Source organism: Primulina eburnea, chromosome 2 (genome assembly GCF_022965805.1).
Source record: "Primulina eburnea isolate SZY01 chromosome 2, ASM2296580v1, whole genome shotgun sequence".
Lineage (NCBI taxonomy): Eukaryota > Viridiplantae > Streptophyta > Magnoliopsida > Lamiales > Gesneriaceae > Primulina > Primulina eburnea.
In genome coordinates this window covers 7070570-7096454 of record NC_133102.1, presented here as the reverse complement: position 1 = coordinate 7096454, position 25885 = coordinate 7070570, and the positions used below count along the sequence as shown (strand labels likewise).

The following is a 25885-nucleotide window of genomic DNA, read 5'->3' as shown; positions in this document are numbered from 1 at the left end:
ACTTGGGACCAGCAAACAAGATTCTAGGGATGCAAGTTCATCGAGACAGAAGTAACAGAAAGATTTGGCTTTCCCAGAAAAATTATTTGAAGAAAGTCTTGCAACGCTTCAACATGCAAGATAGCAGTGAAGCAGAGAGGATGGAGATGTCTCGAGTACCGTATGCATCAGCAGTGGGAAGTTTGATGTTCGCCATGATCTGTACAAGACCGGACATTGCTCAAGCAGTGGGAGCAGTTAGTCGGTATATGGCGAATCCTGGAAGAGAGCATTGGAGCACTGTTAAGAGGATCCTTAGATACATTAAGGGTACCTCGAATGCTGCATTATGTTATGGAGGATCGGATTTTACACTCAGGGGCTATGTCGATTCAGATTATGCAGGTGATCCTGATAAGAGGAAATCTACTACTGGTTATGTGTTTACACTTGCAGGGGGAGCAGTAAGCTGGGTTTCAAAACTGCAGATGGTTGTGGCGTTATCTACAACAGAGGCAGAATACATGGCAGCTACTCAAGGTTGTAAGGAGGCAATATGGATAAAAAGGTTATTGGAGGAGATCGGGCACAAACAAGAGATTGTTCCTTTGTTTTGTGACAGTCAGAGTGCCTTACACATCGCAAAGAATTCAGCCTTTCATTCCAGGACGAAACACATTGGAGTTCAATTTCACTTTGTACGAGAAGTAGTAGAAGAAGGAAGCGTGGATATGCAGAAGATCCATACGAAGGACAACATAGCTGATTTTCTGACCAAGCCAGTGAACACTGATAAGTTTGAGTGGTGTAGATCCTCAAGTGGTCTAGCAGAAACGTAAGCAGCAGGAAATGGCAAGATTGAAAGGATGTGTGGAGATGTGTTTGATTCTCAATCAAATCTCCAAGTGGGAGAAATGTCGGAAGAAGAATGTGGTAGACATGTGGCAAACAAAGATATTAATGAGGCAGGTGTATGAAATTTCAATAGAAAGACACGTTTTAATTATTGTCTATGCAGCGGAAATTTCTCGGACATTTCAGACGGAAATATGAATACGCGTTTTTAACGCGTGTTCACACGGTCAGGGGGCTCTATAAATAGAGCTCCCCCCTTCATTCTGAAATCATCCCTTCTTCGAGTTTTCTCTCATCTTATAAGCATTTAAGTGCTTAGTTCTATAATATTTGTGAGGTATTTTGTTCTCCTGTATTAAGAGAGTACGTGTTCTCTTTGGAAACACAGTGAGTGAGTTGTACACCACAAAATATTATAGTGGAAATTCTTTTCATCTTGTCCGCGGTTTTTACCCTAATAATTTTTAGGGGTTTTCCACGTAAATCTCGGTGTCCAGTTTATTCTTTATTTTCGGGTTTTATTATCTCAAATTCCGCACGTGAGACCAACAGTTGTGACTGGATATAATTAATTATTTCGTCAAGAACCAGAGCTTTCCCAATAACCTGAAGATTGTACGTACTAAGTAGCATAATATATTTCCCAAGTATGGCAACACATTATGATATAATGAAGCGCCGACAATTTCAAATTTATCAACAATAATAATGGTTCTTACTTCTTAATGGCATGTACTAGTATTTTTTCAAAAAATAAGAAAGAATGAATTAATTCTTAACGGATGGCTGAAAGCTGGAGACCTTGTTACATCCTGGAAGCAAATCTTGCAGGATTTACAGTAGAGCAGTGAGAGAGCGAATGTGAGAATTTTTATTATTATTTCATATTTTTGTTTTCCAAAAAATATATATAACGAAACCGAACTTGTAGTCCAGTGATTTCATCCCGTCAGATTAGCTGGCTCTCTCGGGCTCGATCTCTCCACCCCACGTGAGTTGTAATCAAAATATATATATATATATATATATATATATATATATATATATATATATATATATATATATTTTGGATGTAATATCAAGCAAAACAATATATATACTAAATTACATCACATGATCAGTGATGGAGTCTAGGGACGGGTGGGTGTGATCGTCTTTCAATTTTTTAATTTTATTGATAAAAGGTGAAAATACTTTCTTTTTTAATATTTTTTCTTATTACTTTTAAAAAAAATTAAATTTTTTAATTTCTGTCCTCAATTTCTATTTTCTGACTCGGTTCTTGCACATAATATTTAAATGAAATTACATACGATATGTATGTAAAATAATGGATATGATATAAGTTTTTTTTTTTGCTTTTTACCATCTAAACTAATTTTTGCAAATAATATAACCAAAAAATACGTATTATAATAAAATGAAATAAAATAACAAATAGTATGCATTGTTTTAAATAATTTAAAAATAAATATTATTTTTACTCCTTTAAAATAAGAGATGAATTTAAAATAATAAGTGCATTTTATTAACATAAAAAAAAAAGATTCGCAGTCCATATCAAAATTAATTGTTATTTGAGGATCTTTCACTTAATAATAGGACAAAAATTTATGTGAAACGGTCTCACGGGTCATATTTATGATACGGATCTCTTATTTGAGTCACCCATAAAAAAATTATTACTTTTTATACTAAGAGTATTACTTTTTGTTGTGAATATGGACAGGGTCTCACAGATTATGATTCGTAAGACGGTCTCACATGAGACCCACTCTAATAATATATAACAGTACATAAATTTTCTTGTGGTGAATATTAAATTATATATTAATTATTATTAATACATGAGACCCACTCTAATAATATATAACAGTACATAAATTTTCTTGTGGTGAATATTAAATTATATATTAATTATTATTAATTTTTATTAAAATTTTCGGAATGTGATATAAATTAATTATTTTATAATACATAAAGGCATTATAAATTTTTTTTTCTTATCCCAAAAGTGGAACTCCTCCGGAATATACATTAAATTTTCATATGATAAATAGATTTTCCAAATATATATTTTTAGCTCGTGGTTTACTGACTAACGTGGTTTACTGACTTTTATATCAACACAGAGTTTACTCAACATGTTCTTTCATTAAAAAATTATTATTTATTCTTTCATGGGTATTGGACACATGTGCAAGAAGTTTGGATTTAGCAGATCTATGACCAATACATTCTCAACATATATGCTCCATCAATCCAATCCAATGAAAGAAAAATGGTATGTGACAGTATGTTGTTACATCTAAATAGCAAAGTAGAATATAAAACATGGAGACCACATTCAAGAAATCCATCATATTTTTAGTGGATTATTAGCTTTGATTTTGCTTGATGAACGTCGACATTTGATTGGCTTTCATGCAAACTTTTTTATGTGCTAAAGCGCGCTTTTAGCTTTCCAGTCTTTTTCCTCTTGAGAAATGAACATTCAAAAAATGAAACAATAACACCATATGATTTGGCATTTAATTATATTTTCGAGAAATATTTATAATTGATTGGCACATTATTGTTCTCATGTTACTAACAGATTATGTTTTCTAATAATATATTTTGTGTTTAAAAAAGAAACAAACTTTGTTTAAATAAGTATTTTAAAACTTCTTTTAGTGTTTTCTAATAATATATTTTGTGTCCATTGCTCTGCCGGTTATACATCTGCTGGATGTACTGAACATTTATATTCAATGACATAATCAAATCATTGAGTTACCAGTTGGCCAAACAATTTGTGGATAACTAATTAGCAGCTGTGTTGCAAACTTTTCTTCAAGTATGTGTCCTCCTTGTACTTTAAATAAAGGGGAAGATCAAGAGCTTTCTCTGCGATTTCTCTGTCCTCGTGAATCTTTGCTATCAGGGTTTCGAGTGACGGGAAATTGGCCTGTATGATCACAAGTCTTAGTTATGATCCAACGTCGATTTCATAAGTAATTATGGATTGACCAGATAAGTTAAAGAAACTATCTTGGTATTCTATTCTGCTTATGAATCGAATCTGACACTAAATGTCGGTTATAGAGGAGAAGGAATGTCATGGAACGTAACATATGAAAATGAAGTTATGTGATACCTCGGGCCTTACATAGCCGACAATAACAAGTTGCAAGTCCTCTCCGTAGAAGTCCTCGTTGAAATCATGAAGCAGCCATGGCTCCTGTGGTTATCTCGTGCATCAAGAATTTTGCAGCAAATAGAGAAAAGGCCTAGCAAGTAAAGGTTTAAAAAAAATGCTAAAGAGCTACTGTTTGGCTCACTATGGTTTTCTCGGTATTGTTGAAGTAAGGATTCCAACCAATGCTCATGACCATCTTATAAACACCTCGGGTGGCTAAACAGGCCCAACCAAAATAAACTCCTGAAGGATGATCAGAAAGTAGATCCGAGTAGCCTTCCGTGGACAAATTAGCTTGAATGATTAAAAAAAAAAACAAACAAAACAAACTGAGTGAGGAATTTAACTGTTTTTGGACCACCCTAAATCACAATCACGATTGACTGAAACTGCCATGACATATTATGAGTGGGTGCAACTTAACGTAAAATAGAATATTACTAGCAGTTGTGGAGGTATGTACTTGGTTATCAAGAAAATCAAACCACCGAAAACAGAACTAAATTCAACCTATCCGAATCGACTAATTTTTACAGACCAAGCTAACCAGCCCGATTCACACCAAAGCCAACATAATTAGAATAATTCGAAATAATAAAACTTATAACCAAAACAAACAAATTTATTCTCTCGGTTTCTTCGGTATGTTCAGTTTTGAGGAAAAATAGTTGCAATGGCCAAACTGAATTGCAAGTTTAGTCTATCTGAGCATCTATACAACCCTTAGCAGGGAAAGTCTAAAGAGATTGAGAAGTCAAAACCTGTAGGGATTCCAAGGACCTTTGAGCCACGGCCAAATCCTTTGATTACAGGACCACCAATGTACCAAGGTTCTATTGGTAAAGTACCTTCAATCCCTTTACCAATGACAGGGTCAATACACAGTGGAAGTGGAAGTGGACGCGGAAAAAAAAAAAACCCAGCTGACTCACAGTCTTCAAATGCAGGCAGGCCCCACTTTTCTGGTCGAAAATCTAGCAGAGAATTGATTACCTCATCGGCTGAGGTGAAAAGTTGAGACTGTTTAGGGAGGGACGGGACAGCAACCACTTCCATTCCAGCCTCCTTACCAGCAATAACGCCGGGCCTAGCAAGTGGTAAAGAATTCATGAAATAACATACTTAAAGATTGATTGCTCTTGGGTGATCCACGTATTTGTTTGGATTGAAATTTTTTAAGAAGCAAAGCATTCTAGATGCCTTGTCATGAATCCACCTAGAATGAAGATGGGCTCTTTTAAATCGTTTTAAATTTGCTTGATTGGCTGGTAATGTGTCTACTTATGCATAGCCATAGTAGTTGACAGGTATAATGAGCAAAGTGTTTAAAATGAGACTTCCTTTAATGAGAAAAACATCTCAGGAATAAGATGCTTACAATGAATCTTCAATTACGAGACAGCTGGAAGGATCCATATTAAGTCTTTTAGCTGCTTCAATATATCTTCAATAGGCCAACACAAACTTAAAAATATGAGCATTGAATTTATGTACAACAACATCTACGATGCACAAGATCTAGTTGTACTCATTCCAACTTACATTTCAGGAGATGGCTTCCCACTCTTGACTTCATCACCTCCTATGATAAAAGAGAATGATTCCTTCCAATCTAAAAATTCAAAATGAAGCTGAAGTGAACAAAATAACACATAACTTAAAATATCAAAATCAAGAATAAATACCCTGGTGGTGAGATATCTTGGCTTCAATATTTGCCTTTGGAGAATTTGAAGCCAAGACCATTGGCACCCCATTACTTTTTAAATATTTGATTAATCTGTTGGCACCAGGTTGAGCTTTAATCTTGCACCATCTGAAGCAAAATGCAGAGACGCAGTTGGTATAAAAACAAGAAAAGGAATCTTCAGGTAAAGTTTCTACATAATAATTCATTACCATTCTACATAAACATGAATACCATGGAAAGTTTTAATAGAAACAATGAAAAAAGGAAGTCACTCCAGTAGTTTCATGAACAATACTTCTCTTTTGAAGAAGTATTAAACACCATATAAAAGAAACGTAAAAACTGTAATCATTTATGTGAGAAACAGACTTCATTTTTCGACTTAAAAGACAAATAAACAATAAACTGACATACAAGATAAAAGACAGTAGTTGTAAGCTTTCGTAAGAGCAAACAGCCGGCGATTTCCCAATTCATAAGCATTTAAAATGACACGCTTCATGTCATCTAGATATAAAGATAGCATATTAGCATTTAACACTCCACGTCACAATCAGACGAATATTACAGTGAACCATCTGTGATGCCACATCATTCTGGTTTTAAAATATTTTTGCCCTGGCATTGTTTATTGCTCAAAGTCCCTTTTGGTTTTCATTTATTCTTTGCAAACTCTCAAGTACAGACAAGAAGATTTTAGACATAGAAGTGATATGATTTTCTTTTATTGCATAACCAAATATTAAAGCTGATTAAAATAGAGAAGGGTTGGGTTCGTAAAATTACTGATCAGAGAAAATTGGAGAAGTTTCTGATAGAAGTTCATCTGCGGATATGGAAAGTTTGTAATCTTCAACAACGGCGGCAGCAGCTTCATAGGGTGTCTTTCCTACAATTCTATGAGCTCTTCTTCCATCCCACTGCTTCCCATGTTTAACCAAGTAAACCCTCAAAACATCACTCACAATGCAATCTGGAATTAATATATGTTACTTTACCGCAAGACAGCCAGCACATACTTAGAAAATTGTGAAACAAAAAATAAAACCACTGAAATAATGCAGTACCTTTAAGTTCAATATCCCAAATTCCCCTTGTTGGACAAAAATTTCATCACAATCATAGAATGACTTTTGTTTCACTACTTAATACTTATTCTGAAGCAAGACAATAGTCCCATCATCAACTCATCTAGTTTGAATAAAGGCAATAGAAAAAAGGAAAGAAGAGGTATGACAATGATAAACAACACGCATGGGCCTTCTGTATCCATTTGTGGGTCATCACCTTATCTAGTTTCAATGTATGCAATTAAAAAAAGGCAAGAATGGGTATGACAATAATAATCAACAACATTGGCCTTCTGTTTTCATCATGAAGTGAGGATACCATGTCTTACATCTCATTGCCACAAACCTTCAGATAATGTAAAATGATTGAATTAGACATACTCGATTTCCATAAAATCAAAAGAGAGATGCAAGAAACTCAACTAACACCACAACAAAATAATTGATCGAGCAAATTAATTCAACACAACATCACCTGTATTTAGAAGTGTTCCATCCAAATCTAGAATAACACAAGACACAAGCTTCCTAAAAGAATTTGTCATCGACAGTTCGCACTTTAAACCTAAAATACAGAGTCAAATTTAGGATTCCATCAACATTAGATAACTGCAATACCCTTCACTCAGTTCAAAAATTGTCTTTAGATTGAAGAAAACATGTAATTTTTGGGGCACATAAACCATGTTTTCTATAAAAACAAAAAATTCTAATCAAGCAACCATCAGAATAGATAGAGACGCATTTAAATGGCAAAAAAAATTATCTAAAGAATCAAGCTTTTATCTACTTGCAAGTATGCATTCAAACAAATAAAATGAATAGATTTGATAGATGATTGCAAACCTTCAAGACTTGCAAATAAAGATATTGGCAAGCGTATTTTCTATTTCTTCTTTTCTCCCTCTTCCTCTTCATTTTTAAATAAAGAAATTATTTCAGGCATTCTAACAAATTCCTCCCATTTGGATAAATGCTACTGTAGGGTCTCATGTTAGGATTGAAATATAAGTCGGAAAAGTGTCACAGAATTTTATCAAGTGCTCCTGTAAAAAGAAAGAGAGAGAGAGAGAGCACACCCCTGACCTGGATTTGGGGCAAAAAAACATGTCTTTAAGTGCTCAATAAATGCTCACAGCTAGGACTCTCTCTTACACGGGTGACATAGATAGAAAAGCTCCGAAGAAGGTCTCAAAGTAAACTAAAGAACAATACAGCAGAGATAGAACCACACAGAAGTAGATAACCTAGTTCAGGAAATAAAACATACACCTTGTGTGCAAAGTATGTAACGTTCTATGTTTGTCAAAGCAGACATTTGAAACTCGAACACGATTAGCACCACAGAGCATGATTCGGGAAAAATAATCACCTTTATTTGGGAATTGAACGTTTCTTGGCTTTAATCAGAGAGGAACCGCCTATTCACCAAATTGCCCTAATATTTCCGTCCATGCTGCTGTCACACTGTGTGTAGAACATGAGAATAATAATGTGTCAATTAAACTATACATCATATCATTATCTACATATCTGAAATATTTTCCAATTAAAAAAATTAATACATGCAATAAAACAAATTAAACTACATATCATAATCTACAAATCTGAAACATTTTCCAACACTTAATTAATAAACATACGATATAAAAAATAGAAATCTGAACAAGATATAATAAGATTCAAAAATGATTCAAAAAAAAAAAATAATAAGATTCAAAATATGAAATCTCAAGTTTAATACCTCAAAAACGGGAAAACGGGACGTCGGAGAAGACACAAACACGCCGTTGTAGAAGCGAGACAAGAAATCGTAGTGAAAAAATGAGTTTGGAATGGCGGAAAATATAGCCATTTAGCGACGGTTTGAGACAAACCCGTCGCTAATAGGGACCGTTCCGGCATAAACTGTCCTATGTTGCGACAGTTTACTAAGTCGTCGCCGATTTGAACGGTTTTAAACTAGCGACGGTATTGGTTAGCTGTCGCTAGTGGCGACGGAATATATTACCGTCGCTCCTTAAGTCGCTAATTAGCGGCGGTTATAAAACCCGTCGCCAGATTTAGCCACAACTTTTTTAAACCCGTCGCTGACATTCATTTTTATTTTTTGTTGTTTAGATGCTAAATATTTCATATATTACATATTAATAGATAATATTTTCTTTTACACGGAATAACATGACTACAAAGTTACGTAATCATCTCAAGCTTTTATAGACGGGGAAGAACCACATACTCCATCACATGATAACATAAACAACATATATTATTTGGAGCAATAAACAACATATATTATGACGTAGTTGGGAGGATGAAGAAAAGTCGCCTCCATGGCCAGGTAGCACATCATACTTCGAGAAAACAATGCGATTTTAGACGGAACGGATCAGGCCAGGAAAGACGGAAGGTGATTCGAATTATGCGCGAGGAAGAGCCCTCGCGCATATGCGTGACCCCGTCGGGCGCATATGCGCGAGGGCAGAGGACCTCGCGCATATGCGCGACCAGGATCCGCGCATATGCGCGAGGGTGGCAGAAACTTGTGAAGGACATCGCGCATATGCGCGAGTTGCTGTGATGTTACGCGCCAAGGTACAAGGTCTCGCGCATATGCGTCGAGTAGTGTCGCGCATGCGCGAGACGTGTTTCTTTATATATATATATATATATATATATATATATATATATATATATATATATATATATATATATATATATTACCTTACTTCTTCAGAATTTAGAAAAAAGAAAGAAAGAAAACGAGGAAGCCAGTGAAGTAAGCTTTCTTATTCCAAAGATTGGTAATTTATGAAAAATCCGTCAGTCCGAATTTCGATCTAAGTTTGGTACTGTGATCCTATCGACGAGGGCTTCACACGGACGTAAGTGTTATTATGTTTTGATATGATTTGAAATTATGATATTGTCAGAATCAGATATGATTGATATATGTTGTTCCTGCGATATCAGACATTGTATAATTGAAACCGGATCGAAGAACAAATACCGTATAGAATTGTTATGATTTTCAGAGTAGATTTGATTGAGATTTGATATTAGAATTGTATTGTTATTGATTATGAGATGTTGGGATCGATATCTGATGGATACTGTATTGCTGGGTATATTGATATTATTCAGATTTGGATCAGATGAGTTGTTGATTCGTATATACTGATACTGTATTATTGGTATTGCGAGAGTGTACAGATTTGAGATTATGATCTGTTATTGTGAAGATTATGGGTTGTACTGATATTGATTATGAGCTGTGTTATTATATCTGTGATGTTGAAATTTACAGGGTTATTGAGATTATATTGTTATGCCGTCGAAACATCAGTAGATTGATATGAATCAGATTCGTTATTGATTGAGATTGTATCGTTGACATTGATCAGATTATGTCTTGATTTGCGTATTGATCAGAAAAGGCCTTGAATTGAGCTGTATATTGACACAGTCTATTCGATATTGTCATTTCAGATTGGATATGGACAGATTTGACTTTGAGACTTCGACTTCGTCAGATCGAGAAGATAAAGTTATAAATTGATGATGATTCGGGATTGCACAACTCGAGTTAGATTCGACTTGAGTTTCCCCAAATCACATACTTTACCTTATTGCATTGATATGTGCAATTGGATGAGATTGATATCTTTGGTCTATTGATTTATGTATTGAGTCATAGGCAGATGCGCCTAGTTGTAGACGATTGATCTGGTGACATAGGTGCCGGATAGTGATGGAATCGTCACTGGCACATTGCACATTGTCACAGGATAGTGATTTGGCGAAAGTTCCAAAGTCTGTGACAGATAGGTCAAGACACCAGATGTTTGGTTATATCGAAGTTGATAGAATTGGAGTTTCTTCTATTACTGATATTTGATATGGAAAGGGCCAAAGTCCGTGAATAAGAACGTACCACCACCCCGATCGGGAGTGTAGGTGGGTGTATATTCCTGTTCAGATCGGGATCCCTAGATTAGGATGAGTCGAGTCAGAGTCTAAGAATCACAGAGTGTGATTCAGAGTTTGTATTGATTCATGTTTCTGATTTTGATACATGTTATGAATATTTGTTTCATGCTGTTATATTTGTTTATATGAAATGCATGTATACATGATTTATACCGGTAATATAATTCTCACCGGAGTTATCTGGCTGTTGTCTTGTTTGTATGTGTGCATGACAACAGGTGGGACATGATCAGGATCAAGAAGAGGATGAGAGATTATAGTTAACATGGAGATCCGGCCCAGAAGCAGAATAGGATTCATCACTGGATGTATAGTCGTTGAACCTAGTTGAGATAGAGACATGTAGTACATTACTTGTACTTTGATATTAATATGTATATCAAATAGATTACTATTACGTTTCCGCATTTATATTTTAAAAAGAAAAAAAATTTAGTCCCACTTTTCTTAATTGTTATATTTGACATTAATAATGATTAAGACATGAATTAGCATCCGGGTCCCCACAAATTATATATATATAATCGAATATTAGTTATAAAAAAAATTTTGCATGTATTTTTTATCAGTTATTCAATAAAATTAATCGACATACATACACAGATTCGGTGTAGATTATACTGTTAATTTATTGCTACTTCAACATATCGAAGAAACTTTAATTCATTTTAGTATTATCAAATCAACATTTATTGCTACTTCAACATATCGAAGAAACTTTAATTCATTTTAGTATTATCAAATCAACATTTTATTAATTTTCTTCTTAAAAATTATCTCAGAATCTGCTCGATATTGACAACGAAGAACTGAAAAAGGTATCCAAATTTAAAGGAAGTAAATTTGGAGGAAACCAAGTGTTGGACAGTTCAAAATCACGTTGGTTTTACGCCAAATCTCATGCGCTGCGCAATCACTTCTCGCACTATGCAAATTTTATACGTATATATTCACCCATAACTAGTACTGCTGTCCCATAGGTGTCAAACTCGATCTGTTGCATAAAAAGCTAGCTAGCTAGTGCTACTTTCATATCCATTTATGTATACTGATATTTATACTATATTATAAGAAAAATACCTTTATAAAATTACACTTTACACATATTGTGCCTATGAATGCTAAAAACAAAATTTTTCAAATTTTCAGCTGGCATTTATTAGGCACATCTTTTTGAAAGCCAATAAAAGAATAAATATATTAATTAATTTCTTATAAATAAATTTCAGTTCTTACCTATAAAAGAGTAAAAGACAATGTTACGTAACTCAATTTCATTACCAAAATACTGATTCATGCATTATTATATTGTTTTGCCTAATGCAATATTAACCAACCACACATATATATGCGATGTATGTATCAATAATGAAACTTAATTATTCTAATCACATGAGATTTTAAATATGTTAACAAAACACAAAATACAAAAACTTGTGTGAGACGGTCTCACATGTCGTATTTATGATACAGATCTCTTATTTGGATCATCCATGAAAAAATATTACTTTTTATGTTAAGAATATTACTTTTTATTGTGAATATCGGTAGGATTGACTCGTCTCGCATATTAAGATTCGTGAGATGGTCTCATATGAGACTCATCCAACGCAAAAATTCATATAAAGCGATCTCAATATGAATTCTTCGAGATTTATGTTATAAGATATCTGTTTTTTTTAGAGAATATTATTTTATTACAAGATACAAGATAACAATTCATTGAATTTGTAATTTATTTTTATTATTAAAAATTTGTAATATATTTTATTAATGTGTAACGACATACAAATTTGAACCAAATTCCATTCGGAATGTTATATAATATTTTATGTTATCTTTTTTATTATACATTACTTTTGCCAAAAGCGACCGCTTTAGAAACAAACTCCTCTCTCTCTCTCTCTCTCTCTCTACACTTGTATAGTTGTGTGTATAGGCAACAGCTCTTTTCTCTTTTCTCTTCTCTGTCTGTCGAGGCCCGTCTTGCAGTTGTGTGTGGATGACCTAACGCAGCTATCTCTTTCTTGATTTGCTTTCTAGTACGTTTTTCAAATCATATAAATGCCAGCATTCTTCTACATTTTTTCTCCTCAGTAAGATAACTTAATTTGCTCCAGTTTTTGTTGATCACCAGCTTTTATTAAGAGTCTGAGTTGCATGTTTTTCAGGTTTCATGTGTCAGTTTTTTTTGAAAGTTTTGTGAGAAATCTGAAGATGAAGAGTGTGAATGTAGAGCTGTTTTTTTTAGCGAGCCGGCAACGATCGATTCGGGCGCTGACTGTGTTGGGGCTTTTGTACGTACTTTTGGTGGGTTTTGAAGTTCCGTTTGTGTACAAAAATGGGTTCTCTCTTGTTGCTGAAACAGACTTTTCTAGCAGCCGAAATGGTGGGTTCTTGAATTCCAAACCTTTTATGCTGGAAAGCGAGGAGAATTTGGAGGAGAAAGTGGCCCCTGTTCGCCCCGTAGATATTCCGTATCATTCACGACCCGATAGAAGAATCATAGAGCTCGCAAAGACTCCACTCTCGAGCTTGAATTTCAATGCCGGCATTTTGAATTCGAGTCTTAAAGATGGGATTTTGAAGTCCGCAAAGGTGGCCTTTGAACTGGGCGGAAAGCTTTGGCAGGAGCTCGAATCAATGACAAAAAATCGCAGTGCTGAAGAATATATCAGAGGTGCTAGTCTTGATAGTAGCAGTAGCAGTAGCAGTAAATTTGAGGAATGCCCCCATTCAATATCGATACCAGGCGAGGATTTCTTGAAGAATGGGCGAGTGGTGATGTTGCCGTGCGGGCTAACTTTAGATTCGCATATAACAGTGGTGGCGAAGCCGAGGCTGGCACACCGGGAAACGGACTCGAAGATTTCTTTCTTGAACGAAGGCCAACATGTTATGGTTTCGCAGTTTATGATGGAACTGCGGGGGCTGAGGGCTGTGGAAGGCGAGGATCCACCCAGGCTTTTGCATTTTAATCCCAGGTTGAAAGGGGATTGGAGTGGGAAGCCTGTCATTGAGCAGAACACCTGTTACAGGATGCAGTGGGGGACGTCACACCGTTGCGAAGGTCGGAAGTCCAGAGCTGACGAGGAGACTGGTGAGCGGGAATGAATTGTTTTCTTGATTATGGCATTTGCTTAGCTTGGATTTAATGCGTTCTTTTCACTTTTCCAGAGAGTTCTGTGATTGGATAGGAATTTAGTTTCAAAGAAAATGTAAAATACAAACTTTCTTGCCATTTTAGGAGTACCCAACTCACCCCTTTGGTCCACCTCTGATTGGATTAGATGGATTTAGGTTCTTATGATTATGGGTTGCCGATGAAAATAGTTTTTTTTTTTTACAAAATATAGGTGAAAAGTGGTAATTCCAATTTAGTTAGGTTATATATGTATGGATATGAATAAGGTTACCGGGCATTGCTTATTTCAATCATTTATCTGCTGAAATTTTACTTTAGCTTGTGGTAGTTTTCATGGGCAATTCTTGGCCTTTCCGCAGTTGATGGATTAATGAAATGTGAGAAGTGGATCCGGGATGATGATAATGGATCAGAGGAATCAAAGGCAATGTGGTGGTTAAACCGGTTAATCGGACGGACTAAAAAAGTGGCCGTCGATTTGCCATTCCCATTTGTCGAAAACAAGTTGTTTGTCCTAACACTTATTGCTGGCCTTGAGGGTTACCATATCAGTGTAGATGGCAGACATATCACCTCGTTTCCATATCGCACCGTAATTAACTTGACCCTTCCTTTAAATTATATTTTTTTCCCAACATTATTTAATATTGTTTTTTACTTTTAGGGATTTACACTTGAGGATGCCACTGGGCTCTCTCTGAACGGCGATATCGATGTTCATTATATTTTTGCTGGGTCCTTGCCAACATCACACCCGAGTTTCGCTCCTCAGAAACATCTTGATTTGTCTGGAAGATGGAAGGCTCCCCCTCTTCGGGATGGGCCGGTCGAACTTTTCATCGGTATTCTTTCCGCAGGCAACCACTTTGCGGAAAGAATGGCCATGAGGAAATCTTGGATGCAGCATAAGCTAATAAAATCTTCTATCGTTGTTGCACGTTTCTTTGTAGCTCTGGTTGGTAAAAAAACTGATCTGTTTCTTATAAAAGATTATCTCCTTTAAAATCGAGTAATTAATTCGAAACTTATTTTCGACAGCATGCGAGAAAGGAGGTCAACGTTGAAGTCAATAAAGAAGCAAACTTTTTTGGTGACATTGTCATTGTACCGTACATGGACAACTACGATCTCGTTGTACTAAAAACTGTTGCCATCTGTGAATATGGCGTGAGTAATTGATAAGAACTTAAAGATGAACTTTTTCTTTTGCTGCCTCACTTATTTGTTCTCAATGTTTTCAGGTTCGGGCTTTATCTGCAAATTATATTATGAAGGGCGATGACGATACATTTGTGAGAGTCGATGCAATTATTAAGGAAGCGAAGAAAGTGCCTAATACCAGAAGCTTGTATGTGGGGAATATAAATTACCACAATAAGCCCTTACGAAGTGGTAAATGGGCTGTCACGTATGAGGTACTTTACGGATTTCATTTTGTCCATCTCATAATGTATATATATCCTTTTTCTTTTCCATACTTTTCCTGCTATTGATGCAATCTTTCCCGCTTTGGTTCAAAGAACTTTAGTTCCTTTTCATTTGGTGCAGACTTGGTATTTTGGCTTCACTTCACCTTAAAATCATGCTGCACTTAGAAAAACAGGATATTGTGCGGCTACAAATGTGTGATTCATTTGATTATTTCCATTAGGCAATGATGTCGTGATAGTAGAAAAATACAAGGCACGTACATTGGAACAGACCTGTTCACCACTCTCTTTGATGCTCTCTCGAATTTGATCAGGTCCTGGTCGTCCAGATTCTCCTGAATTTAAAACCATAAACATTGCCTCGTTTTTCATCTTCATCATTGTTTAGAAAAACGAAGAGATCACATTCTACCTCAGTATTATGGTTTTCCACAATGTTTCTTCCTCAAATCAAACTACTTTATTAACAATCACTTGCTCCATTTTACTATAGTAGAGGTTGTAATCCACTGTACTTGAATCACTGCCACCAAAATCTTTTTAAGACGCCTATATCTCGACTTACCTGAATCCTGTTCTTCTTTCGTGGTCTCTGTAAATCGAACTTGTAATAAAATGACATGCATACAGTACATTACCACGAGACTAAAGCTCTTTTTTTTTTTGATGATATAGGAGTGGCCAGAGGAAGAGTATCCACCCTATGCAAATGGACCAGGCTACATTATCTCATCTGACATTGCACATCTCATCCTTTCGGATTTCGAAAAACACAAACTGAGGGTAAGTATAACCTCCATATTCCGAATCACTCAGCACAAAAGCTCTGTCCACAACACTTGAACATTCTATTTGCTTTGCAGCTGTTTAAAATGGAAGATGTTAGCATGGGAATGTGGGTGGGGAAAGTCAACTCCTCGACACCAGTCGAGTATGTTCATAGCTTAAAGTTCTGCCAATTTGGGTGCATAGAAGACTATTATACGGCTCATTATCAATCCCCCAGACAAATGATATGCCTTTGGAATAAACTGAGACGGAAAGGGAGGCCTTTGTGCTGTAACATGAGATAACGTGTACCTTATGTATGGGGACTGCTACATTTGTTGTAGAATGAACAAGTTTTGCAGTGATAATATGTGATGTCTAGTAAATTCTTGTGGGCTCAGTAGTATGATACATTGGAGTTGTCCCTCTTTTTCTTTTTTTTTTGGCTTGTATAGATACTGCTTAGATTTTATGTACTTCCAGAACTTCACCCTTTGATATGTATTCATGTACATATACTTGATTGTAAATAAATAACTTCATTTCTACTAGTAGCATTAGATACAAAATAACATGAAAATCTGAAACCAAGAAATTCATATATATTTCTACAATAAAATTACATGATTAAAATTGTTTGCATCATTGTTTTCATAATCAAACTGTTGATCGAATCGGCTTATCTTAAAAAATAGTTCAACCATCTCACGGTCGGATTATAAAATCATTATATTATGTAAAATAATGAATAATATATTTTAAATTATAAATATATTAAATATGTATATATAAATAAATAAAAAAGTATTTATCCAAACTTAAAATCTAAACAATATAAATGTAATCAAATATAATTAAATGTATATTTTAAAAATAAATCAATCAAAACAAGATATAATATTACTAAAATAATATTTTAATAAAATTCAAAATCAAAATAATCATATATATATAATCAAAAAATAAAATTTTAAGCATAAAGAATTTTTTAAAAGAAAAATGAAAAAAAAAACATTTAATTTTTTTTAAAAAATATATACGAATCGGTTCTTGACCGATTTTTGCTGGTTCTAATCGATTTTGACTGGTTGGACCAGGTAGTCCGGTTCAGTTTTGAAACACTGGCTTGCATTAGATGGCCAATGCTGCTGCTAATGCCACTTTCGTGGACAAACTATACTCACATTGTGCATGTAGAAGAGGAGAGCTCAGGTTAATTAAATCGAAAAAAAACAAAAACAGAAGGCAAAAGGAAAAAGAGAAAAGAGAAAAATAGAACCATTTAGCATATTTTTCCTAAAAATTGCTAAAATACCATGGAAAATTCAAAATTGTTTGAAATTGTCGAAGGATATTCTTTTTGAGGTGAAACTCGAGCAACCGAAATAATGTCAAGGAGTGAAGTGCTTTATGCTATTCAATATACATATCATCTTATTTCAAAGACGATAATATAAAAAAATTTAGATAAATATTCGATCAAAATTACCATGTTCATGAAATAAAATAAAATAAAAATAGAAATTCAGACATTTTCTTCCAATAAAATAGAATAGCAAATCACCCTTCAATGGTAAAAGTAAAAGAAACTACCACATCATATATAATCTATATTAACAGGAGATTCGTTATGGTCTTAAAGATCAACATCATCCATAAAATAAGGAGTCAAAAAATCCAGTGGATGTTCACAAACTTTGTGCCCAAATTATCTTTCCTTCTCAATCACCTTACACTATGCAGAAAGAAGCTGGGATGAAATGACCAAAAACATAAGAAAATACCAATTGCTAATAACTTACAAGCTTTTCTGCAAATACTATGGAATTTCACACTTACCTGAAACGAGGAGATTGCGATAACAATAACACCAGGGGAAGTTGCCTAATAAAATGGTACCAGAATCAATGATGTCTGCAAAAATTTCTTCGGATTTGTTTCATGTACTTGAGAGAGCGAATGTAGATATATGAAGAAATGCAGTAAACTGAAAGAAAAAGGAGGTAGAACAAAAGCGTAGCTGCTGCTCCACAAGACGGAGATGTAAACTTCCCATTAGAAATATCAGATCAGATATAAGGGTAGCAGTGTACAGTGACCAGATCACAGGTGTAACTGTGCAAGAACCCATTTGACTATTTCTTTTCCATCCATACCTAGTTCGTGTTCTTTTCAAACGATAAATAAATTGACTAAGGCTACAGAATTTTTTGCTCCAGGCAGAAAAACAGTACCCGGGATGTTGCTTAAATTTTGTATAGGAAGATCTCAAGTCACTTCCTTGATAGAGTTGATTTATCACAAAATACAGAAGGAATTTATCGTACAAATCATTCTTTTGAGGCGAGAACCTGTGATCCTTGCATTTTGGCGAATGGAAACTTTAGAAATCATCATTGTCTTCATTATTCATCGAGCTTGGACCATCATCAAATCCTGAGCCCGGAGCAAGCTCATTTAGATCAAGAAAACGTCTTTTTCGCACAACTCCAAATTCTTCTTGATCTCTCCCATTTGACTGCTCTCCAAGTTTATCAGTTTGGTTTGCATCAACCATCTCTGGATGCTCCTCGGAAGGTTGATTGACATTCAACTCTTGCTTCTCGATGTTGTCCTCAGATTCTTGACTTCCCATTGAGAACTCGGCATTATCACTCGAATTCGAGCGCTCAGCTAATACATTCGACTTTTTGGGTGGTTTCATAGATTCGTTTTCTGATTCAGACAACTCATACTGTCGATAATTAATAGGATTTCTTGCCGCCCGTTTACTACGCCTGAGTCCAGATTGTAGCTCATCAACTGACTTTTGTTTAGTTTCCCTCCTAGTACGACTTGGCAATGCTCTGAATCTCCGAGGCTCGTCACTCTCCTCACTCGTGCTTAAGCTATCATCTTCTTCTTCTTCTTCTTCTTCATCTTCCTCTTCCTCTTTATGATTTTCTTCATCCCAGTTATACTCTTCATCTCCTTCCGAGCTACTCGACATCTTCCTTCTTTGTTTTCGTTTTTTTAAATACTCTTCATCATAAATAACTTCACCAACAATATCCTCGTCGCTGTCAAAATCTGCTTCGTTATCAGAGACAGCTTCAACGAAATCTTTCACAGAATACCGCTGAGGTCTCTGCCGACGGCGATTGCTAAAAGCCATAAGACAACATAGTGAGGGATCTTAGAAAATATAAACATGCGTGCCAAAAAAAGGTTCTCCAGAAGCAAGGAATGGAGTACCTGCGATCCAATGTCTCGGTTTTCTGATCCTCATAAAATTCATCTGATTCGGATGATAATGGAGAGAGTGCACTAAATGTGACATCCTGGGAATATTGTGAAGGACCAGCCCATCTACCGTTTGTAGAAACTTCACGTTTCACCGCAGGATCTCTTCTATCAAAAGGTTCTGGAGAAGGCGGCTTCGTCCTGGTACAGGAGCAAATAAATTTACGGAGAAAGATTATAGGGAAAGCTCAACCAAAATATTTGTAAAACCAAATGAAATCTTCAAAACTCGTACTTGGTGATCTTTATAGCCTCGTTAATTGATCGATCATAATCATCTGCACAGAAAAACAAATATAAAATGAGGCTCAGCATTTACTTACATTCACATTGAAACATACACAAAGATAAAGAATTATGCCCCTTCACTCTTGCCAAAAATAAAGCAAGAAAAAAAAGTGATAACTTTAGGTTGGGGCCTTGGAAACTTTCATGCCAGAGAACCAAATAAAAAGTTCTGACTATTCATCTACAAGAGTCATCTTAAACCAACTAGCCACCGTCCCATTTAGTTTTGCTATTTTTGGGGTAACACCAACTTCTTATAACAATTGTCTAATACTCCTTCGGAACCTACAACTCAATATGTCACGCGTACCAAAAGTATAGGTAACATGTTTTCTATCACGAAGAGAGCGTCCAGCAGCAAGACCATCAAGGTTTATCATGCTGTCAAGCATAAGTGCTTGTCTGTGCTGTTTCTTTAATAGCTTCTCCTTTTTCTGTAAAAAAACCCCATCTCAGTGTAATCAGCTCAGAGAAGGGTGCAAATGATCTATATATAATGTATATATCATAATTTTGATGGTGAAGAAGAGATGTCATTGTCTCATTGAGACTGAAAAGAGGATAGGATCAAAATTAATGACAAATGTCTCAATCAAGTTAAATTTGGTTACCTTGTGAACTCTCTCAATTTCAGGAAGCATGTCGTTTTTCAATTTTTTGCCAACGGAAACCTCTGATTTATTTTTACTGGAAAAGAGCTTTTCCTGCAAACAGTTAATACATCAGTCACAAGCATGTCAACTTTAACATGACCTACATCATGAAAGGAGTGAGTTCCATATGCCAAGATGCACCAAAAGACTCAAGTTTGCACCAAAAGTTTAAACTTCAAGAGAAGGCAAGACCAGACTAGTAAAAACATAGATACATGCACGTCTGCCTCCTCCATTGAAATGCATAGCAAGATACAGCAAACCAACTCAAAACTGAAAACTATTTAAATTGTTGGAAAAAAAAGAGGCTGCTTACATTATTCGGTGCTTAAACAGAAATCGCATTTTGACTACAAAAAGTCGAAGATATCGACTTACACAAGTCAAAAATCAAAACAAACGCTTTTATATGATATATACAGCTCAGTATGCCAAGCAAATTGCCTAGCACACAGATTGCTCATCTAATCAAGATTACAAACTTTTCATTTTTGCATTGCAGGAGTCACCACCTATTAAAACTTCATAGTTTGATGTTCTTCTACAGCTCAAGAACTGTCATAGATGTACCAGTATAAGTTGCAGTAAAACTCTATAAGGATTGACGTATAAGATCAATCTACATTCAATAATCACTGCCCAGGTCCATGCTTGAGCACGAGTATTCTAGCACAACTGCACAACAAACATGCACATTTTGTTACTTGTGAAACATCACAAGGTTCTGTTTTAAAAGTGTCCTAGGGTTTCTTGACATCAGAACAACCTAGAATTGAGAATTACTACTAATTCTTGAGAGAATTTTTTCCCAACTTATTCAGAAAGAAAATTATATAGTCACAAACTCAAAATACCTAGGCACAATACTCAAGAACTGAAGCAATCATGGAATAAATGTTTGTTTCCTAGCATTGAAGACAGAGAAGTATTAGATGCAATTCTAATGGGCGAATAAATGGTTCTTGAACATTCAACAGAAGAAATAGTTTAAAAAGTATCTGGCATAAATCAGACACAGAGGCCACAGATATTTTCAGATAGTTACCCTGCACTAATGTACTGGTTCCAGATTCTAATAATCTTTGCCCAAGAACAAAACATTATGCATCTAAATTTTTGGATTCACGTTACAATTGATTTCATTAGCAGGCCACGGACATGGGTCTGATACATTCTTCCTTGGTATGGAAAGAGCAGCGAGGATCACATTATTTGAATCCACGACTACATTCTTAAATAGGTTACCATAGTATTCATCTCGTATACTTTCCTGTATTGAGGTCTTTTGACCCTTTTCAACACTACTCGATTGGATTCTTCCATTGGCAACACAAATGCATACCATTTTCTCAAGACATAAAGATGGGATACAAAGAACTGAATGCTACACACACACTTACAGAAACAGTAAGGAATTCATCTAAATTAGTTGCAGCTGTCTCCCATTGATAAGAGGAATGGGGAATAGGGGGAACATTCTTCCCTTTCCCTTTTTTCACCTCAACTTTCCTAATCTCTCGGTAAAGCCTATGACCAATGATAGGATCATTTTCATACCTACATAACCACAAAAGTTAAAGGTCAACTTTAAGGAATATATAATGAGTTGATCATAGGTCGAGCATAAGATAAACAATAGATTCAAAACATGATGCATTTGACACATTACCGATGCATGAAAAAAATTATTCAAAAACTTTTTTTTTTTTTTGATGAGAAACAAAAATTTTATTAATATAGTTCTTTTAACATTACAAGAAGTGGACTAGCAATCCACTGCACCCAAAGAAAACCATCTGATTTTAACAATACACATAGGACCAATCCCTTAATATGTCAAATGTAGAGACTGCATAAAAGTTTTTATCCGCTCTATTCAAAAACTGACGCATAAACATGATTTATCAAAAAACTATTACCAATATGAGATTCCATGAGAATCACCACCTATGCGTTCCTTGCGAAATGTGGAAAGCTGAACCCCATGTTTTACTGAGTCGTCTATGTAGTTCCGTATATCTTCTTGCTGCAGAATCAAGCATAACAAATTTCGATATTATCACACAATAAAACAGACCTTGAAAGCTAAATCAATTTATAATATGTAAAAAAGAAAGTCATGTTGCCTGAATAAGATATGTACTGGTATAATGGAAAAACTCAAGTCTAAACAGAAAGCTGTCTCAGAAATGAACTTGACTGACCAGAGGTCCCACAACACTTTTTCCTCAAGCATTCACTTGCTTGACGTAACGTACATCAGACAAAGAAAGGGAACGGTAGAGACATGACCAGAAACGAAGGCCAAGAGACAACGGGCTTACTACATGACCAAAGATCGGCCGTAAGATGGGAGACGTGCCCTTTTTAAAATCAAAGTAAACAAAGTAAACTTATCAATCAACACATCAATGCGGGCTCGATATCCGCCCTAAATAGCTTTCTAGCTTCCTAGAAACCTCCTTAGTCCCAATTAACATCCTCATTTATCATCATTCACGGTATTTAACACAGATTTAGTTGAAAGTAAAATGGAACAGAGTCCACCAAACTAAGACGGGGAAGCCCGATAGAAACCAGTGGAAAATACCACAGGAACTTTAACAAAGATAAGATGTTCAGTATCTATGATGTGAGAAAATTTTGATGTACAACGATTTTGTAAAGTAAGTAGGATCTTCACCAAATCTAGCAAAAGATCAGCACTGGTAATCTAGTCACTGACAAGCAGTAACACCATGACAGCAAGGAAAGTGATCATTGAGTTAACTTATCTTAATATTGGGATCCATTGAAGCAAGGTCTTGATCAGTAGAATTCACATGACAAATATAAGAATACCAGTGAATGTGACTAAAAGTACCTCAACACGTATATCGCACAAGGCCTTCAAAATCACCACTCTAACCCCAGGATCAAGAGAATTGTAAACTTCAACTTCAGTCCTAAAAAGCCAAAACTCAACTCTAAAAAAAAGCCAAAAAAACAAAGGCACAAATCTGTGTCTCATGCAGATATAAATCAAATTTTAGGATTATCTTATCATAAAAAAAATTCTACTCACCCATGTGATGCAACTAAAGGTAAATCCCCCTCCGCAACCTGAAATTGAGAAAAAACTAAGTAATTCAACACTTTTGTTTTGACAAAACCATTGGTGGTTCTGACTGAACCAAAAAGCTGCTCAAGGGAGTCAACAATCACATTACCCAATGCCACCAATCTCTCAATTTTCTACATAAAACAGTAATCCATGTACCATATCCGAGTGCCATTCTAGTGACAGGAGGAATTGCCTGCAAAAAGCAAACAAAATTTCATTAGAGCACTTATTATGTCATAGTATCAATAAGCGCAAAGAATCAATAATTCAGAAACTCTTCAAAGCACAGGAAGTAAAAAAAATTAGCACATGCACACATTGAAACTGTGTTTCATAGGTGAAGATTTTCTTGGGAGAAGCAATCCAACAGTAGCATCTTCACATGGCACACACTCAATGCGAAGAAGGCCAAACAAGAACATGAAAGTTAAACGAGAATTCGTAACCAACTGCCTGATCAACCTCAAAACAGGACCATACATTCTCTACCAATGGAGTTCAATAAATCTCCTGTTTTGAGAACATTTTTTCTCAGTTCTGAATGTCAAACATTAAATGCAGAACATGAATTAACTTTCCTAGTATGTTGAACAACTAATCACCATCGTTATCAATTCTAGAAATGAAAACCAAACTACGTCCACATTTTGATATTTGGACACCGCACTCAAGAACATGTCAACCTCACAGCCATGAGAAAACAGAACACAACAGGTCTAAACATCTAAACTACGTAAATTCTTCTCTGAAGTTCAATCAGGCAGAGATTCAACTCAGGCATCTTACCAATACAGAAGATGGAGTTATTACTTTCAAGCAACTAATGAAATCACAAAGTTCATACAAAAGTTCTCGTCAACTCATTTTAACCCAATCACAGAGTTCCATATAAAAGTTCTCATAAGTACATTACCAGTAAAACCTTCATCGAAAAAAATTAAGAGAACAAACCTTCAACAGTGGCATATGTATATCGCACAAAGTATTATTTGGAGTAATCAAAGCCGTCTCAAACTCTTCCACGGAAAATTCCACTTTAATATTTAATAAAGGTCTGAACACCTACAAATCACAACACAGAAACAAACATTGAGCCTCAAACTAAAAATTCGACATGAATTTGAAACTTTCTTGCCTAATCATTTCCCAAACATACAACATACATTCAAGAAATTGAGAATGGAAGCCAACTGCCACATAGACCGTACACTCCACCGTGGAAACTGAGAGGGCTCGGGCTCCCCAACAAGCTTCGTCACTATCTTACTACATTGCACCAAGGAAGACGATGTGGAGTCATCAACCTCCCCATTCTCCTCATGTACTCCCTCCTCCTCCTCCCCAAATTCCTCCTCGTCAAACTCCTCCTTCAGTAGCCTGGCCGTCAACCTTTCCCTTCTCTTAGCTTTCTTCCTCTTTCTCTCAGACTCAACCATAGCTGCCTCTGCCTCGGCAGCAGCCTGCATCCTGGCCGCAGCTCGCTGCGTACACGCCCTGGAAGGCCTCTGCCGCCTGACAAATTCACTGCTACAACCATTATTTTTACTAAAACTGCTAATCTTAACTCTATTCTCTTCAGTATTCTCATTATCGGTGTTATTTTCTACGTGGGTGTCAACGTTTCCCAAGTTCTTGGAGGAGTGGTGGTTTGGGGAGCAGATCGGCGAGGAGTGCCCGGACATGACGGGGAGATCGGACGCATGAAAAGTTAGAGAAGGGTTACGTGAAAGATCATGGGCTTGCATTTAGGTAACCCAGGAATTCGACAGTAAGAAAGCTGGATGCTTCACAAACTATAACATTGATGATATGATCACAGCGATATTGACGAGAAGTAACAAAAAAGGTGAAAACTTGATAATCAGATAACCGTAATAATGATTCATAAGACACAAAAAATGGATTATATAAATGGGTTATCAAAGTTGTCGTTGGCTTTCAAGTCCCTCCCGTCTGGGGAGCGAGAACGATTAACTGAGAGGTGAAATCGAGAAGAAAGGGAAGGACAGTGGGAAATTGAAGGCGAATTAGGTTTCGTGAATAATCTGTGGGGGTAAAAATAGAGAGTGGAGCCAGGATTTTGGGGTTAATTTTGACCTAAAAGCTGAGTCCTTGGGGTGTGTTATTGTTAATTGTGTTTTCTTGAATTGAGTTTGTAGAAGATGAATAATGTTTCGAGGGTTTCTTGGATTTGAGAAGACTTCTGCTTCAGATTTTACTCGTTTTCAATCAGCCTTGTACGGTGTCGTATGACGTAGCAGTTCTTTCTTCTTCTTTTTTTATTGTCCAACTTAATATTTGTAATTTTGGGGGAAAAATATTCACAATTTTTTTGTGGAAAATATTCATAATTTTAAGCATAGTAAATATGGTTATTTGAGATTCAATTTTTCTCAAGTATAAAATTTATTGAATTTAGTTCCCAATTATATTTTTCCTGTCTTAAAAAAA

The 25885-nt window shown here is 35.6% G+C and overlaps 3 protein-coding genes across 7 annotated transcripts; 1 reads left to right on the top strand and 2 right to left on the bottom strand.

The window, feature by feature from the left end:
- Nucleotides 1-3492: 3492 nt before the first annotated feature.
- LOC140822857 (bifunctional riboflavin kinase/FMN phosphatase) lies at nucleotides 3493-8639 on the bottom strand. Of its 4 annotated transcripts, XM_073183773.1 has the most exons (12): nucleotides 8520-8639; nucleotides 8148-8242; nucleotides 7251-7340; nucleotides 6492-6678; nucleotides 5701-5831; nucleotides 5558-5627; nucleotides 5394-5459; nucleotides 4948-5102; nucleotides 4777-4872; nucleotides 4158-4309; nucleotides 3974-4057; nucleotides 3495-3784 (listed from the first exon to the last, which is right to left on the bottom strand). In XM_073183773.1, exons 3-12 carry the CDS (start codon nucleotides 7318-7320, stop codon nucleotides 3644-3646), a joined length of 1152 nt encoding a protein of 383 aa, XP_073039874.1. In that variant the 5' UTR covers nucleotides 7321-7340; nucleotides 8148-8242; nucleotides 8520-8639; the 3' UTR covers nucleotides 3495-3643. The 4 variants fall into 4 exon arrangements, with proteins under 4 accessions (XP_073039871.1, XP_073039874.1, XP_073039875.1 ...); XM_073183770.1 differs by lacking the exons at nucleotides 8148-8242; nucleotides 8520-8639 and adding an exon at nucleotides 8046-8138 and having other exon boundaries at nucleotides 3493-3784; XM_073183774.1 differs by lacking the exons at nucleotides 8148-8242; nucleotides 8520-8639 and adding an exon at nucleotides 7622-7803.
- Nucleotides 8640-12672: 4033 nt separating this feature from the next.
- Nucleotides 12673-16617, top strand: LOC140822856 (hydroxyproline O-galactosyltransferase GALT6). 2 transcript variants are annotated; one of them, XM_073183768.1, is made up of 8 exons: nucleotides 12673-12861; nucleotides 12937-13865; nucleotides 14270-14502; nucleotides 14575-14865; nucleotides 14949-15077; nucleotides 15152-15325; nucleotides 16016-16123; nucleotides 16204-16617. In XM_073183768.1, the coding sequence occupies exons 1-8, from the start codon at nucleotides 12830-12832 to the stop codon at nucleotides 16411-16413; spliced, it is 2106 nt and encodes a 701-aa protein (XP_073039869.1). In that variant the 5' UTR covers nucleotides 12673-12829; the 3' UTR covers nucleotides 16414-16617. The 2 variants fall into 2 exon arrangements, with proteins under 2 accessions (XP_073039869.1, XP_073039870.1); XM_073183769.1 differs by having other exon boundaries at nucleotides 12674-12807.
- A 1062-nt stretch (nucleotides 16618-17679) lies between these two features.
- On the bottom strand, nucleotides 17680-25625 carry LOC140822854 (DDT domain-containing protein DDR4-like). Its single transcript, XM_073183767.1, has 12 exons — nucleotides 24598-25625; nucleotides 24386-24496; nucleotides 23541-23627; nucleotides 23396-23433; nucleotides 23195-23276; nucleotides 22251-22357; nucleotides 21732-21888; nucleotides 20290-20382; nucleotides 19989-20112; nucleotides 19626-19668; nucleotides 19343-19531; nucleotides 17680-19251 (listed from the first exon to the last, which is right to left on the bottom strand). Exons 1-12 carry the CDS (start codon nucleotides 25177-25179, stop codon nucleotides 18492-18494), a joined length of 2373 nt encoding a protein of 790 aa, XP_073039868.1. The 5' UTR covers nucleotides 25180-25625; the 3' UTR covers nucleotides 17680-18491.
- Nucleotides 25626-25885: the final 260 nt, after the last annotated feature.

What these genes read in the sequence shown, in the direction of transcription:
- LOC140822857 (XM_073183770.1), bottom strand. Translation starts at nt 8,127, where the DNA reads ATGCTCTGTGGTGCTAATCGTGTTCGAGTTTCAAATGTCTGCTTTGAC. An exon ending in TGGAACACTTCTAAATACAG is followed by an intron (nt 6,679 to 7,250) that starts GTGATGTTGTGT and finishes TATTAATTCCAG; the next exon opens with ATTGCATTGTGAGTGATGTT. An exon ending in CTCGTAATTGAAGATTCATT is followed by an intron (nt 5,103 to 5,393) that starts GTAAGCATCTTA and finishes ACCACTTGCTAG; the next exon opens with GCCCGGCGTTATTGCTGGTA.
- LOC140822856 (XM_073183768.1), top strand. Translation starts at nt 12,830, where the DNA reads ATGCCAGCATTCTTCTACATTTTTTCTCCTCA. An exon ending in CACGTTTCTTTGTAGCTCTG is followed by an intron (nt 14,866 to 14,948) that starts GTTGGTAAAAAA and finishes TATTTTCGACAG; the next exon opens with CATGCGAGAAAGGAGGTCAA. An exon ending in TCGAAAAACACAAACTGAGG is followed by an intron (nt 16,124 to 16,203) that starts GTAAGTATAACC and finishes TTTGCTTTGCAG; the next exon opens with CTGTTTAAAATGGAAGATGT.
- LOC140822854 (XM_073183767.1), bottom strand. Translation starts at nt 25,179, where the DNA reads ATGCAAGCCCATGATCTTTCACGTAACCCTTCTCTAACTTTTCATGCG. An exon ending in TGAGAGATTGGTGGCATTGG is followed by an intron (nt 23,434 to 23,540) that starts GTAATGTGATTG and finishes TCTCAATTTCAG; the next exon opens with GTTGCGGAGGGGGATTTACC. An exon ending in TGTGCGATATACGTGTTGAG is followed by an intron (nt 22,358 to 23,194) that starts GTACTTTTAGTC and finishes TTGATTCTGCAG; the next exon opens with CAAGAAGATATACGGAACTA.